This window comes from Sus scrofa, chromosome 7, assembly GCF_000003025.6.
Source record: "Sus scrofa isolate TJ Tabasco breed Duroc chromosome 7, Sscrofa11.1, whole genome shotgun sequence".
Taxonomy (NCBI): domain Eukaryota; kingdom Metazoa; phylum Chordata; class Mammalia; order Artiodactyla; family Suidae; genus Sus; species Sus scrofa.
Genome location: NC_010449.5, coordinates 56,894,710 through 56,909,599, shown reverse-complemented (window position 1 = coordinate 56,909,599; position 14,890 = coordinate 56,894,710). Strand labels below are relative to the sequence as shown.

General features: G+C 34.9%; 1 protein-coding gene across 5 annotated transcripts in view; it reads left to right on the top strand.

Annotated features, from left to right (window-relative positions):
* The window catches only part of SCAPER (S-phase cyclin A associated protein in the ER), a 429,066-nt gene that overhangs the window by 102,713 nt on the left and 311,463 nt on the right, over positions 1–14,890 (top strand). For 3 of the 5 annotated variants that reach the window (XM_021099012.1, XM_021099013.1, XM_021099015.1), the window contains 6 exons: positions 739–975; positions 6,574–6,744; positions 10,371–10,446; positions 10,629–10,746; positions 11,014–11,125; positions 12,847–12,987. In XM_021099012.1, the coding sequence (XP_020954671.1) occupies positions 739–975; positions 6,574–6,744; positions 10,371–10,446; positions 10,629–10,746; positions 11,014–11,125; positions 12,847–12,987 (855 nt within the window). The remainder of the gene's footprint in view (positions 1–738; positions 976–6,573; positions 6,745–10,370; positions 10,447–10,628; positions 10,747–11,013; positions 11,126–12,846; positions 12,988–14,890) is intronic. The other 2 variants (XM_021099014.1, XM_021099016.1) reach the window with 1 other exon arrangement.

Genomic DNA, 14,890 nt, shown 5'->3' with positions numbered 1-14,890 from the left:
TCAATAAACTAGAAAGCTTTTAATAAGTGAATATACATTTGCACAAACAAAAGTTGTATTTGTTTTAGATGGTTTTCATGTTTTTCTTGGTTATGTGTTAAATATTTCTAAGGGGGAATGGAGAGTCTCTTGAATTCTGAAGAATATGAATTGGCTAAGGATGCGTGCTAAGATATACTATACTTTTTATGGTGTACTTCTCTTTTAGATCTTAGTATTTGTATTGTGTGCTATGTGGGTCTACATGAAAGATACTTTAAAGTTGTATTAATGTTATCTAAAGAGAGCAAGTTTAATGTTTTTGAGTAAAATGCCCTTGAAGTATGTATTTTGGTGAAAAGTGCCTTCATTTGATATTAGTCTTCATAAAAACCATGTAAATACCTTTACTTATTTGAATATAAGACAGAGTATTACACTTATGACTAGATTTCTTTTGTGAGAATACTCCCAGGAATCAACCTAACAAAGTAAAGCTAATTGCTATATATATTGCTTAATTTCTTTAAGTACTTCAGACAGTGTCCTAAACAATAGATTAGCAAATGAAATTTGTGGCTGCTTAATGGTTTCTTTTCTAACACTTGGAACATGCAAAAAAATGAGTAAATCATCTGTCAGCCAGCCAAGCTACAACCTTACAGTTGATAAGGTTAAGCAAAATCAGCTTTTCTGGAGTGAAATAGTTGGTGAATATTTTTTGTTATCTCTAATTCATTCTATAATATATTTTGTTAGTTTACAGTAAGTGCATTGGATGATGTCAAGAACTCTGGCAGTAGTTTCTTCCAAGACAGTTCTGGGCAAACTTCTGAAATACCTCCTGTTCACATCAATACAGAGTGTGTTTCAATTACTCAGCAAACTGACACCCCTTCTTTGCAAGCAAATGAAGATAAATTTTTAGCAGAGAACGTAAGAATAGAAAATGAAATGGATCCTTCAGATATTTCAAATGTGAGTGCTGCTAACTTGGTAAGAACAACTTAGAATTCTGAGTAAATATATGAAAGAGGCATAAACCCTAATAATTAAAAAATCATATATTTCTCTATATTTGACAAAGTGCTTTTTAACATAGCATTTAATATATTTCATTTTAATATTACAACTCTTTGATATGGTTAAGATTTTTCTTATTTTGTAAAAGAAGGAACTGAAACTGTGAGAGTTAAATAACTTGCTCAAAAATAATTTGCTTTGTATGTGATTTGATCAAATGTTCTTTAGCGTTAAGAAGCTATACCAATATTTTCTATGCATGGGAAATGGTGCCTAATGGACTTAGTTTTTAAAATTCTTGTAACAGAGTAGACAATTACTGTCATTTACTTGGAGTTAGTCTTTAAGATGAAATTTGTTTAATGTATCTATTACAGAATCTTTAAAAATACACTGACTCGAAATTATTTATAGATTTGTGTTTTTGGGTGACTGCTTAATTCTGCTCATGTTTTTCTCTTTCTCATTTTAGTATTAAGATACTTGGCCTGAGGATAATCCAGAATAGGTCATGCTGGCTTTGTCTAAAAAGTAACTTTCAAGAGAAATAGGAAACTAACTTTCAGAAGGAGTAGGTGCATCTAAAATGTTGAGGAAAATTATTCAAATTTTAGTTTTTAAATGGCCACCATATACTATAATTTCTTTTTAAACTTAATGCCTTATCATGCTGAAAGATGCTATCAACTGATGGTTTAGGCCAAATTATTCATCTTAGAGAATAATATTAGATGTAGTTGTAACTTGATATGGATTAAGGGAAAAATAAGTTATAATAAGAAAAACAAATATTTAGATTCCTTTATAAAGAAATAAAGATCAGTTTGTTTTTTAACTCAGATATTTTAGTGTGAATGTTTTTAAGGTTAAACGTAATTATGGCCAAATAAGTAGTTGGGTTTAATGTATGGGGTAGAAATTGTTTATGTTTATATATTTTTTCATAGATAGAAATCATAATTAAATTATTTATTTTGCATATTGATTTTGTGAGAATCAAATTTCAGAAGAGGAAAAAGATCTTACACTTAAGCATAAAATAATTAAAAAATCTTGTCATCATTTAATTTGTTTTCATTATTTAAAGTTTGATTCAACTTATAGTTGATTTTCTGCTGTACAGCTAAGTGACATAGTCATACATATATATACATTCCATCGTGGTCTATCCCAAGAGACTGGATATAGTTCTCTGTGCTATACAGTAGGACCTCATTGCTTACCCTTTCTAAATGTAATAGTTTGTAACTACTAACCTCAGACTCCCACTCTATCCCACTCTCCCGCCTTCATTGTTTTAATTTTGATCACATATGCAAAATAAGCTTTGGTAGAATATTAAAAAACCTTGGTTATTGTGAGAGCAAACGTTACATATTTAAAAGAGAATAAATTCTGCTTTAGATAGGAGTATTAGTATATCAGAGGTTTTAGAGGAATTTTAACTAAAGATTTTTTAAAAAAATTTGTTTATTTGTCTTGGCAGAGATACTTCTATGGGTTGCTCTAGGTAAGCCCCTCATTGTTTAGGTTCTAAGTGGAGGGTTATAGAGAATTGCTACAATAATGAGAAAACTGTTTTCTTTTTTCCCCTTGATATAGTATTGTCACATAGATGGTTAAAGTAAAAAAAAAAAAAATTAGTTTTCTTATTTAATAGAAATCTAAGCAAAAACTTACTGTGAGAAACTTTATGTTTAAGGTCTACTTTTGCCAACATTGTAAAAATGTGCTGATAGAAATCCTAGCTACCTTGGATCTATTTATTTAGATTTACTGATATTCCAAATTTTAATGAAAATTTAGAAATTTTTAAAATGATGATGTATGCAGATATTTATTTGAATTTCACAATGTGAAAGTAATGGAAGTTGTATTGAATCATTATTTCATCCGTAGGCTCTGTTACTGTTAAAATCTTTTTAGGTTTTCAGAGACAAAACAGAAATGTTCTCTGGGCAAGACAAAGTTGAGAAGCACATAGGCTCATGTGAGAACTTACTTTCTGTAAAGTTAAATATATTCAACTTGAATAGTTTGATTTTTTTTGTTGTTGTTGTTGTTGCTTTTTTTTAGGGCTGCACCCACCATGTATGGAGGTTCCCAGGCTGGAGGTTGAATTGGAGCTACAGCCGCCAGCCTACGCCACAGCCACAACAATGCTGGAATCTGAGCCACATCTGCCACTTACAGCACAGCTCATGGCAACACCAGATCCTTAACCAAATGAGGCAGGCCAGGGATCAAACCCGCATCCTCATGGATACTAGTTGGATTTGTTTCCCCTGCACCACAAAAGGAACTCCAGTTTGATTTTTAAATTATTGTTAGCTGTGAGATTTGTGTGGCACCTTAACAAATCAGTTTCTATAATATTCTAGACTTTACAGTGGAGAAATCTGCAAAGAAATAGTCTCTGGTCTAATCTCTACCTCACCCTCTTCCCCAGGGACAATCTTTTATGTTTTGAGGGGCCAGGGTATGGAGAGAGGAGATAAAGTAGGAAAGGGAAGTTTTAAAAAGACACCAGTACTGAGCCTCCACTCCAGACCAATTCAGTAACAAGATGGAGCTTGAGCACTTGCGTTTTTAATACCTTTACTGAGGTGTTACTGATTTTCAGTAAACTTCACTTATCTCAAACATACAAATTAATAAATTTTGGCATGTGCTTATACCTATGAAATCATCACTGTGATCAAGATAATGAAAGTATCTATTGCCTCCAAAGTTTTCACATTTTCCTTTGTAATTCCTCCTTTCTGTTCTTCCCCATTTCTCTTCCTAGGTTATCACTATTCTGCTGTCACTATATACTAATGGGCATTTTCTGAACTTTTTGTAAATGGGATAATGTAGTTTTTGTTAAGCATCTTTCTCTAAGTATAATAATTATTATTATTTTTTGGCCATAACTGCAGCATGTGGAAGTTCCCAGACTAAGAATTGAGCCTGTGCCACAGCAGAGACCTGAGCCGCAGCAATGACAACACTGGATTTTTAATCCACTGAGCCATGGGGGAGCTTCTCAGTATAATTACTTTGAGATTCAGCCATGTAGTTGTGTATAATAATAGTTCTTTTTATTGTCTTTCAAGTACTCTGTTGTATGAATGTATCACAATGTATTCATCCATTCAGTTGCTGACAGATATTTGAGTTGTTTGTGGTTTCTCTGTTATGAATATGGCACTGTGAACATTTTTCTTTGTTTTGAACATATGTTTTTATTTCTCTGGGGAAGATACGTAGATCAGTTTTGTTGATATCGTTCATGCCTCCTTTGCCAATTTTCTGTGCATGTTCTGTCAACTGAGAGAGGGGTATTAAAATCCCTGCATATATCTGTGGAACTACTTTTTTAAAACCAACTTTATCACAATATAATTTATATAATGTACAATTTATCCATTCAGTATTTTTTAGTATATTCACAGTTGTGTAAACATCACCGTAATTCATTTCAGGATACTTTCATCACTATAAAAAGAAAACCAATACCCATTAGCAGTCACTGCCTTTCACCCCACACCTCCAGTCTTATACAACCACTAAGCTGCCTTTTGTCTCTATAGATTTGCCTGTACTGGACATTTCATAGAAGTGAAATACAACATGTAGTCTTTGTGGCTTGTATCTTTCACTCAGCATGTTGTTTAAGGTTCCTTCATGTTTTGTTTTAGCCTGTATGAGTATTTCATTCCTTTTTAGGCCCAAATAATATTCTATTGTTTGGAAAATGTGGTGGAATATACCACATTTAGTCCATTCATCAGTTGATGGACTTTTAGGTTTTCTCTACTTTTTGGCATTTATGAATAATGCTGCTTTAAATACTTGTGTACAGGTTTACCTGGGTATATCCATTTCTCCTGGGTATACATCTAAAAGTGGGATTATTGAGTCATGGTAATTTTATGTTTAACCTTTGTGAGAAACTATCAGACTCTTTTCCAGAGTGCCTGCACCATTTTACATTCCCATTAAGTTTATTTTCTTTTGCAATTCTATCAGCTTTTGCTTTTTTTGTTTTGAAGATCTGGCATTAAGTTCATAAAAGTTTAGGATTATCTTCTTGATCAATTAACTCTTTTATCATTATGAAATGACCTTATTTATCCCTCATCATATTTTTTTGCTCTGAAAATAATTTGAAAACAATCTGAAAGTCTGATATTAATACTTTAGTTTTTTTTGGGATTAGTGTCAGTATGGTAGCTCTTTTATTTGTTATCTATTTATAGTCTCATATTTAAATTAAGTTTCTTGTGGCCCACATGTGGTTTGGGTCTTTTTATCCAATTTGACATCTCTATTAATTGACATCTTTAGACTTTTTCCATGTAATGTGATTATTTATATGGTTCTTTTAAATATGCCATCTTACTTCTTGACCCATTTTTCTTCACTCCCTTTTTTTCTTTTTCTCTCCTCTTTTGGATTAATTATATTTTATAATTTATTTCCTTCATTGGCTTAGTAGTCATAAATCTTTGTTATTTTTTGTTTGCTTTAAGGTTTATAGTATACATATTTAGCTTCTGATATTTATTAATGATTCTCATGGATATTATTTGTATTACATACCTTTAATACATACTTTTTTTTTTTTTTTTTTTTTTTTGCTTTTTAGGGCTGTACCCGTGGCATTTGGAGGTTTCCAGGCTAGGGGTCGAGTCGGAGCTACAGCTGCCAGCCATAGCCACACCAGATCAGAGCCACATCTGTGACCTACACCACAGCTCACATCAATGCCAGATCCTTAACCCAGTGAGCGAGGCCAGGGATAGAACCCACAACCTCATGGTTCCTAGTCAGATTGGTTTCTGCTGCGCCACGACGGGAACTCCCAATATATACTTCTAATGCATAATTTTACAAAAAAAAAAAATGCAGTTCCCGTTGTGGTTAACGAATCCGACTAGGAACCATAAGGTTGCGGGTTCGATCCCTGGCCTTGCTCAGTGGGCTAAGGATCCGGCGTTGACATGAGCTGGGGTGTAGGTTGCAGATGCGGCTTGGATCCCGCAGTGCTGAAGCTGTGGTGTAGGCCAGCGGCTATAGCTCCGATTAGACCCCAGTCTGGGAACCTCCATATGCCTTGGGAAGTGGCCCTAGAAAAGGCAAAAAGACAAATAATAATAATAATAATAATTTTAAATTTGGTATATATGTATCATCACCATTACAGCATACTTTTTTTTAATGTTCCTTAAAAATATGATGTTTTTCTTTGTTTTTTGACATATTTTATCTATAACTGTTTTAAATTTTGGTGCACAAATGAAGTTCACACTTTATCATTAATAGCAATACCCATTATTTATATAAATTCACAGTTTATCATACACAGCAGTCTGGTAAGGAAGGTAAGTCATGGATTATTGTACTATTTTATGGAATGGAAAATAGGCTCTTGCTTTTAGGAAATTTCTAAGTCATGCAAATGGATCCCAAGTTTTATAATTCTAGATCAGTGGTATTTTTATTAGAACATAAAGAAATGACTTTGTTTATAACTTTCTAGTCAACTGATGATTCTTTTGTTTTGTTTTGTTTTTAATTTTACAGTCTATGGCGGAAGTTCTTGCTAAAAAAGAAGAGTTAGCAGATCGTCTAGAAAAGGCCAATGAAGAAGCCATTGCTAGTGCAATTGCTGAAGAGGAACAGTTAACTAGAGAAATTGAGGCTGAAGAAAATAACGATATCAACATTGAAACTGACAATGACAGTGATTTTTCTGTGAGCTTTTAGAATTTTTATTCTCTATGTGATTGAGACTGGTATGTCTTTTTAATAATAAAAATAACAAGTCTTTTTATTTTTATTTTTTTCAGGGTAGAGAATTATTTTTTTTTTAATATATTTTTTATATATATATATTTTTTATAATTTTATTTTCTCACTGTACAGCAAGGGGGTCAGGTTATCCTTACATGTATACATTACAATTACAGTTTTTCCCCGACCCTTTCTTCTGTTGCAACATGAGTATCTAGACAAAGTTCTCAATGCTATTCAGCAGGATCTCCTTGTAAATCTATTCTAGGTTGTGTCTGATAAGCCCAAGCTCCCGATCCCTCCCACTCCCTCCCCCTCCCATCAGGCAGCCACAAGTCTCTTCTCCGAGTCCATGATTTTCTTTTCTGAGGAAAGGTTCATTTGTGCTGGATATTAGATTCCAGTTATAAGTGATATCATATGGTATTTGTCTTTGTCTTTCTGGCTCATTTCACTCAGGATGAGATTCTCTAGTTCCATCCATGTTGCTGCAAATGGCATGATGTCATCCTTTTTTATGGCTGAGTAGTATTCCATTGTGTATATATACCACTTCTTCCGAATCCAATCATCTGTCGATGGACATTTGGGTTGTTTCCATGTCCTGGCTATTGTGAATAGTGCTGCAATGAACATGCGGGTGCAAGTGTCTCTTTTAAGTAGAGCTTTGTCCGGATAGATGCCCAAGAGTGGGATTGCAGGGTCATATGGAAGTTCTATGTATAGATTTCTAAGGTATCTCCAAACTGTTCTCCATAGTGGCTGTACCAGTTTCCATTCCCACCAGCAGTGCAGGAGGGTTCCCTTTTCTCCACAGCCCCTCCAGCACTTGTTATTTGTGGACTTATGAATGATGGCCATTCTGACTGGTGTGAGGTGGTATCTCATGGTAGTTTTGATTTGCATTTCTCTTATAATCAGCGATGTTGAGCATTTTTTCATGTGTTTGTTGGCCATCTGTATATCTTCTTTGGAGAAATGTCTATTCAGGTCTTTTGCCCATTTTTCCATTGATCGATTGGCTTTTTTGCTGTTGGGTTGTGTAAGTTGCTTATATATTCTAGAGATTAAGCCCTTGTCCGTTGCATCATTTGAAACTGTTTTCTCCCATTCTGTAAGTTGTCTTTTTGTTTTCTTTTGGGTTTCCTTTGCTGTGCAAAAGCTTTTCAGTTTGATGAGGTCCCGTGGGTTTATTTTTGCTCTAATTTCTATTGCTTTGGGAGACTGACCTGAGAAAATATTCATGATGTTGATGTCAGAGAGTGTTTTGCCTATGTTTTCTTCTAGGAGTTTGATGGTGTCCTGTCGTATATTTAAGTCTTTCAGCCATTTGGAATTTATTTTTGTGCATGGTGTGAGGGTGTGTTCTAGTTTCATTGCTTTGCATGCAGCTGTCCAGGTTTCCCAGCAATGCTTGCTGAAAAGACTTTCCTTTTCCCATTTTATGTTCTTGCTTCCCTTGTCAAAGATTAATTGACCATAGGTGTCAGGGTTAATTTCCGGGTTCTCTATTCTGTTCCATTGGTCTGTCTGTCTGTTTTGATAAACACTACCACACTGTTTTGATGACTGTGGCTTTGTAGTATTTCTTGAAGTCTGGGGGAGTTATGCCTCCTGCTTGGTTTTTGTTTCTCAGGATTGCTTTGGCGATTCTGGGTCTTTTGTTGTTCCATATAAATGTTTGGATTGTTCTAGTTCTGTGAAAAATGTCATGGGTAATTTGATAGGGATTGCATTGAATCTGTAGATTGCTTTGGGTAGGATGGCCATTTTCACAGTATTGATTTTTCCAATCCAGGAACATGGAATATCTTTCCATTTCTTTACATCTTCTTTGATTTCTTTGATGAAAGTTTTATAGTTCTCGGCATATAGGTCCTTTACCTCTTTGGTCAGGTGTATTCCGAGGTATTTGATTTTGTGAGGTGCAATTTTAAAAGGTATCGTATTTTTGTATTCCTTTTCTAATGTTTCATTGCTGGTATACAGAAATGCAACTGACTTCTGAATGTTAATCTTATATCCTGCCACTTTGCTGAATTTATTAGTCAGTTCAAGTAGTTTTGGGGTTGAGTCCTTAGGGTTTTCTAGGTATAGAATCATGTCATCTGCATACAGTGACAGTTTGATCTCTTCTCTTCCTATACGGATGCCTTTTATTTCTTTTGTCTGTCTAATTGCTGTGGCTAGGACTTCCAAAACTATGTTGAAGAGCAGTGGTGAGAGTGGGCATCCCTGTCTTGTTCCAGATTTGAGTGAGAAGGCTTTCAGTTTTTCCCCATTGAGTATTATATTTGCTGTGGGTTTATCATAAATGGCTTTGATTATGTTCAGGAATGTTCCCTCTATACCCACTTTGGCGAGGGTCTTGATCATGAATGGATGTTGGACTTTGTCAAATGCTTTTTCTGCGTCTATTGAGATGATCATATGATTTTTTACTTTTCTTTTGTTAATGTGGTGTAGGACATTGATTGATTTGCGTATGTTGAACCATCCTTGAGACCTGGGATGAACCCAACCTGGTGATGGTGTATAATTTTTTTGGTATGTTGTTGGATTCGGTTGGCTAAGATTTTGTTGAGAATTTTTGCATCTATATTCATCAATGATATTGGGCGATAGTTTTCCTTTTTGGTGGTCTCTCTGTCTGGTTTTGGAATGAGGGTGATGGTGGCCTCATAGAATGTCTTTGGGAGTATTCCTTCTTCTTCAACCTTTTGAAAGAGTTTAAGGAGGATGGGCACCAATTCCTCTTTATATGTTTGATAAAATTCACCTGTGAAGCCATCTGGTCCTGGAATTTTATTTGTAGGGAGTGATTTTATGACCTCTTCAACTTCATTTCTAGTGATCGGTCTGTTCACTTGGTCTGTTTCTGCTTGATTCAGTTTTGGCAGGCTGTAAGATTCTAGAAAATTGTCCATTTCTTCCAGATTGTCAAACTTTTTGCCGTATAGTTGTAGCAAGTCTTTTTTAAAAGCGCTTTACCATTATTAAGTGTTTTTATATATAAATGACAAGCTGGAAATTGTTTTCTCATTTTACAGATCGACTCAGAGTAAGTAAATATGCAACATTTCTCAGATTGTAATTGTAAAGACTGAAGAAGAATCTAAGCTATCCTACTTTTTCTGTTCTGTTAGTAAAAAGCAAATGATACATTGCCTTGCTGGAACTTAGGGCTCAGGATATGTATGTTCATGAGAGGGATTTCTTAAAGGAAAAAAGTAACCGTGCATGTTTCAGATGTTTTTCTATTAAATTTTAATGCCCAACAGATACTCTTGAACTTTTCTGATTTGTCAGAATTTGTATAGTAAGAAATGCCAGTACTTTTCTTTTAAATTCACTTGCTTTGTCTCTGCTGTTAATGGCAAGTAGATTAGTCTTCCTCTCAAAATGTATAGGCTGTGGTATTTTTAACTTGGTGTTATTGTGACTCTAAGAGTATGTAGCTTTTTTCTGGTTTTAGACTATTTGCTAAATGTATGAGCAAAAGGTAGGAAATTTTCATATATAGTTCACTTTTTAAGGTTACAATTGTGTTGAAATATTTTTTTTCAATTTTTCTTATCACATTTTAGACCAGCATGGGCAGTGGAAGTGTATCTTTCTGTGGTATGTCTATGGACTGGAATGATGTCCTTGCGGATTATGAAGGTATTACACTTGTGTATGTTTATGTGTGGTATGTATAGGTAGAGGGGTATAAAATTATTATTACATGGGGTATCTGTGTAAATAATTCAGAGTGAGATATCTTTTAAAAGTCTATTTGTAAATGTTGGTTTTATAGAATTATATGGTTAAACAGTAACAATGGCTTTCTTTTTTTTGACCAGCTCGTGAGTCTTGGCGCCAGAATACATCCTGGGGGGATATTGTGGAGGAAGAACCTGCTAGACCTCCAGGGCATGGAATTCATATGCATGAAAAACTTTCCTCACCATCACGTAAAAGGTCTGGCCTTTGAAAATTAATTTGTAATGTTTCACAGGAGGGAAACTAGCCACTGTTAAATAGCATTGCTTCATACTACTTTAAGTCACATTATTTAGTACAGTTCCAGATCCTTTGAAAAGTGACAATGTTTTCCTGAAGTGTTAGGCCAGAATTAGTTTTGTATATTTTTTATATTTATTTTAAGAACTTTGAAGACTAAAGAAAATATTTTTGGCTATATCATGTAAACATTCTTGTCTCTTGTCCATTTTTTTGTATTAATAGAACAATTGCAGAATCTAAGAAGAAACATGAAGAAAAACAAATGAAAGCACAGCAGCTAAGGGAAAAGTTACGTGAAGAGAAAACATTAAAGCTTCAAAAATTATTAGAAAGGGTGAGTTTTTAATTTCTAGGAAATTATGATCACTTTAAATTGATGGGCTTATTTTCAGCTTGACTTTTTCTACTGGTTTGAGAGAAGCTAAAAATTCTATAAAAATAAACTTAGTGGGAAACAAAAAGCATTTCTTGCTATTGAATTGCATACAGAAGGTTGTTTTTAAAAAAAGGAAGAAAAGAATTTGTCATCACTAAAAAAGCTAGTAAATTGTTTTGCTGGCATGGATTATCGAAGCTGTACTTTGACTTTTGCCACTTTCATTGGGGATTTCCTTGCGGAATCTTGTGCAAAGTGTTCAGTGAACTGGTAGGATGGTTTTGATCCTGAGATTATCAGATTTGAGTAAGTGGGGCACTAATTAGATTTGTAGAAGAGATTCTTGGAGTATTTAGAGCTGTATAATGTCTGGTCAGTGTGGTGTAGTGGAAAGAACATGAGGTGGCCCACCAGGTGAAATCCTAGTTTTGCCACACAATAAGATATGATACCCTTGGAAAATTACTTAACCATATTGCATTTAAATTTCTTTATTTATAAAATGACAATTAAAATTATTAACCTGTTGTGATGATAAATGTGGCAAGTATTTAGAACAGTAGCATGGGGCTAGCATGGCTATTGCTCAGTAAGTGGTCATTCTTATTGTTGGATTCACATGGCAGGTGAGTACTGTGTTAGTTATGTGTACTGTGTGACAAAAGACCTCACAACTTGGCAGCTTAAAACACCATACATTTATTAGCTCACAGTTCTCTGGGCATGGAAACCGGGAGTGGCTTATATTGTGATTTTTATTCAGGATCTCTCCTGAGGTTGCAGTCCACCCATTGGCTAGGGAAGCAGTCATTCAGAGGTGAAGAATCCACTTCCAACCTCACTCATGTGTTTATTGACAGGCCTCCAATCTTCTTTAGCTATTGACTATGGTCCTCGATTTCTTGTCACGTGGGTCTTTCCACAGCCTGATGTCCTCATGACATGGCTGCTGGCTTCCCCACAAAAAGTAATCTGAGAGAGACAAAGAGAAAGAGATAGAGAATGAACAAGTGAGCTGCCAAAATGGAAGCTGCAGTGTCTTTTATAACCTAATCTGGGAAGCGATATGCCATTGTGTATCTGAATTACATTGGTCACAATCCTGATACAGTATGGGAGGGAAGTACGCAAGCGTCTGAACACCAGATGACTGGGATCATTTGGAGCCATCTTGGAATCTGTGTACTTCAAATGCCTAATATAGTCTGGCAGAAGATAACGTGACCATTGTAGTGTAGGAGAACTCCTTTGTTACCTTCCAAAGGAGGACTAATATGCTTAGGTAAAAAGGAGTTACATTACTCATGTGTATTTTAACATTGGAACAGATAATTGGACCAAATAGTTTGAGTATTTATTTATTAATCCATTTGTTTGTTTGTTTCTTTCTTTATTTACCTTTTTAGGGCTGCACCCGTGGCACATGTTCCCAGGCCAGGGGTCGAATCTGACCCGCAGACATAGCAACTCAGGATTCGAGCCAAGTCTGCAACCTACACCACAGCTCACAGCAACACCAGATCCTCAACCCACTGAGCGAAGCCAGGGATTGAACCTGCATCCTCATGGATACTAGTTGGGTTTATAACCTGCTGAGCCACAGTGGGAACTTATGTTTGCACTTCTGTTCAGTGACTGTGTATACTGAAATTAATGCTGTCATAATTCATTGCATAAAGGAGAAAGATGTCCGGAAGTGGAAAGAAGAGTTACTAGATCAACGACGTAGGATGATGGAAGAGAAATTACTTCATGCTGAATTTAAACGAGAGGTGCAGTTACAAGCAATTGTTAAAAAAGCACAAGAGGAAGAAGCTAAGGTAATAGGTGCTTTGATCACTGAATTAGTTTTTAGAAGTATCAGTGCTTTTTTAATTATTACATAAGAAGTTAATGTTTATCAAATGTGTATTCTGTGCCAGAAAACAGCATTTTTACAGGCTCATTTAAAACTCACTATATGCAGTATCTTACTCTTATAATAATCCTATGATATTTGCAGAATATATAGAATCCTATGATATATATGTAGAATTTTTTTACAGCTTTATTGAGGTATAATTTACAGACAATAAATACCACATATGTGAAGCATCAATTTGATGAGTTTTGACATATATATTCCTGAAACCATCAGTACAATGAAAATAATAAACAATTCCATCTCTCTCCTTCATGCCTCTTTGTAATTCATTCCTTCCTCCAAATCCCTTGTATGCAATTGCTGATCTGCTTTTTGTCACTACGGATGTTAGCATTTTCTAGATTTTTATTTGAATGGAATCAGAATATGTATTCTTTCCACTGGCATCTTTCACTCAGCATAGTTATTTTGAATTTTATCCATGCTATTGTGTATATCATTTCCTTTTCATTGCTGAGAAGTATACCATTGTATAGAAATACCATAGTTTGTTAATCCAGTCACTTGTTGATTGACATTTGTTTTCATTCCATTTTTTAGCTATTATAGATATAGTTGCTGTGTATATTCATGTATAAGTCTTTGTGCAGATGTGTGCTTTCATTATCTTGAGTAAATACCCAAGAGTGAGTTGGCAGAATCTTATGATAGGTTTACCTTTTTTTTTTTGCTTTTCAGGACCACTCCCGCGGCACATGGAGGTTCCCAGGCTAGGGGTCGAATCAGAGCTGTAGCTGCTGGCCTACACCACAGCCACAGCAACATGGGATCCGAGCCATGTCTGTGACCTACACCACAGCTCATAGCAACGCCAAATCTTTAACCCACTGAGCAAGACCAGGGATCGAACCTGCATCCTCATGGATACTATTCGGGTTTGTTAACCGCTGAGCCATGATGGGAACTCCAGGTTTAACTTTTAAAGGAATAGTTTATATACTCTTACCAGCAGTGGATGAGAGTTCTAGTTATCCACAATCTCACCAACACTTGACGTGGTTATAGATTGTAATTCTAAGCATTCTGTGTTAGTGTTTGTATAGTGTCTCATATGGTTTTAATTTTTATTTTCAACATCTTTTCATGTGTATATTTCCTATCCGTAGCTCTTATTTGGTGCAGTGTTTGTTCACATAGCTTGTTCATTTTTAAAGTTGGATTGTTTTGTTCTTACTCAGTTCTTTTTTTTCCAGCTTTTTTTGAGACATAATTGGCAAATAAAATAGTAAGGTATTTACAACATGATGACTTGATTTACATAAATAATGTGAAAGGATTCCCCTCATCTAGTTAACCTATCTATTACCTCACATGTTTATCTTTTGTGTGTATATGTGTGTGTGAACATTTAAGTTTTCCTCTCTCAGTATTTTTCACTTATACAATACAGTGTTATCAATATAGTTACCATGTTGTACATAAGATGCTCAGATCTTATTCATCTTATAACTGAAAGTTTGTACCCTTTTATCAGCTTGTCCCTATTTTCACCTCTCCCCAATACTCTCTTTGAGTTTTTCTTTTTAATTAAAGTACAGTTAATTTACAATATTATATTAGTTTCAGGTGTTCAGCATGGTGATTCAGTATTTTTACAGATCATACTCCATTAAAAGTTATCACAGAATAATGGCTGTAAATCCCTGTAATAACAATATATCCTTGTTGCTTATCTATTTTATACATAGTAGTTTGTATCACTTAATTCCATACCCCTAATCTGCCTCCCCTCCTTCCCTCTTCCCTTTGGTCACCACTTCCTTGTTTGTTTTCTATCTAATGAGTCTTTTTCTGTATAT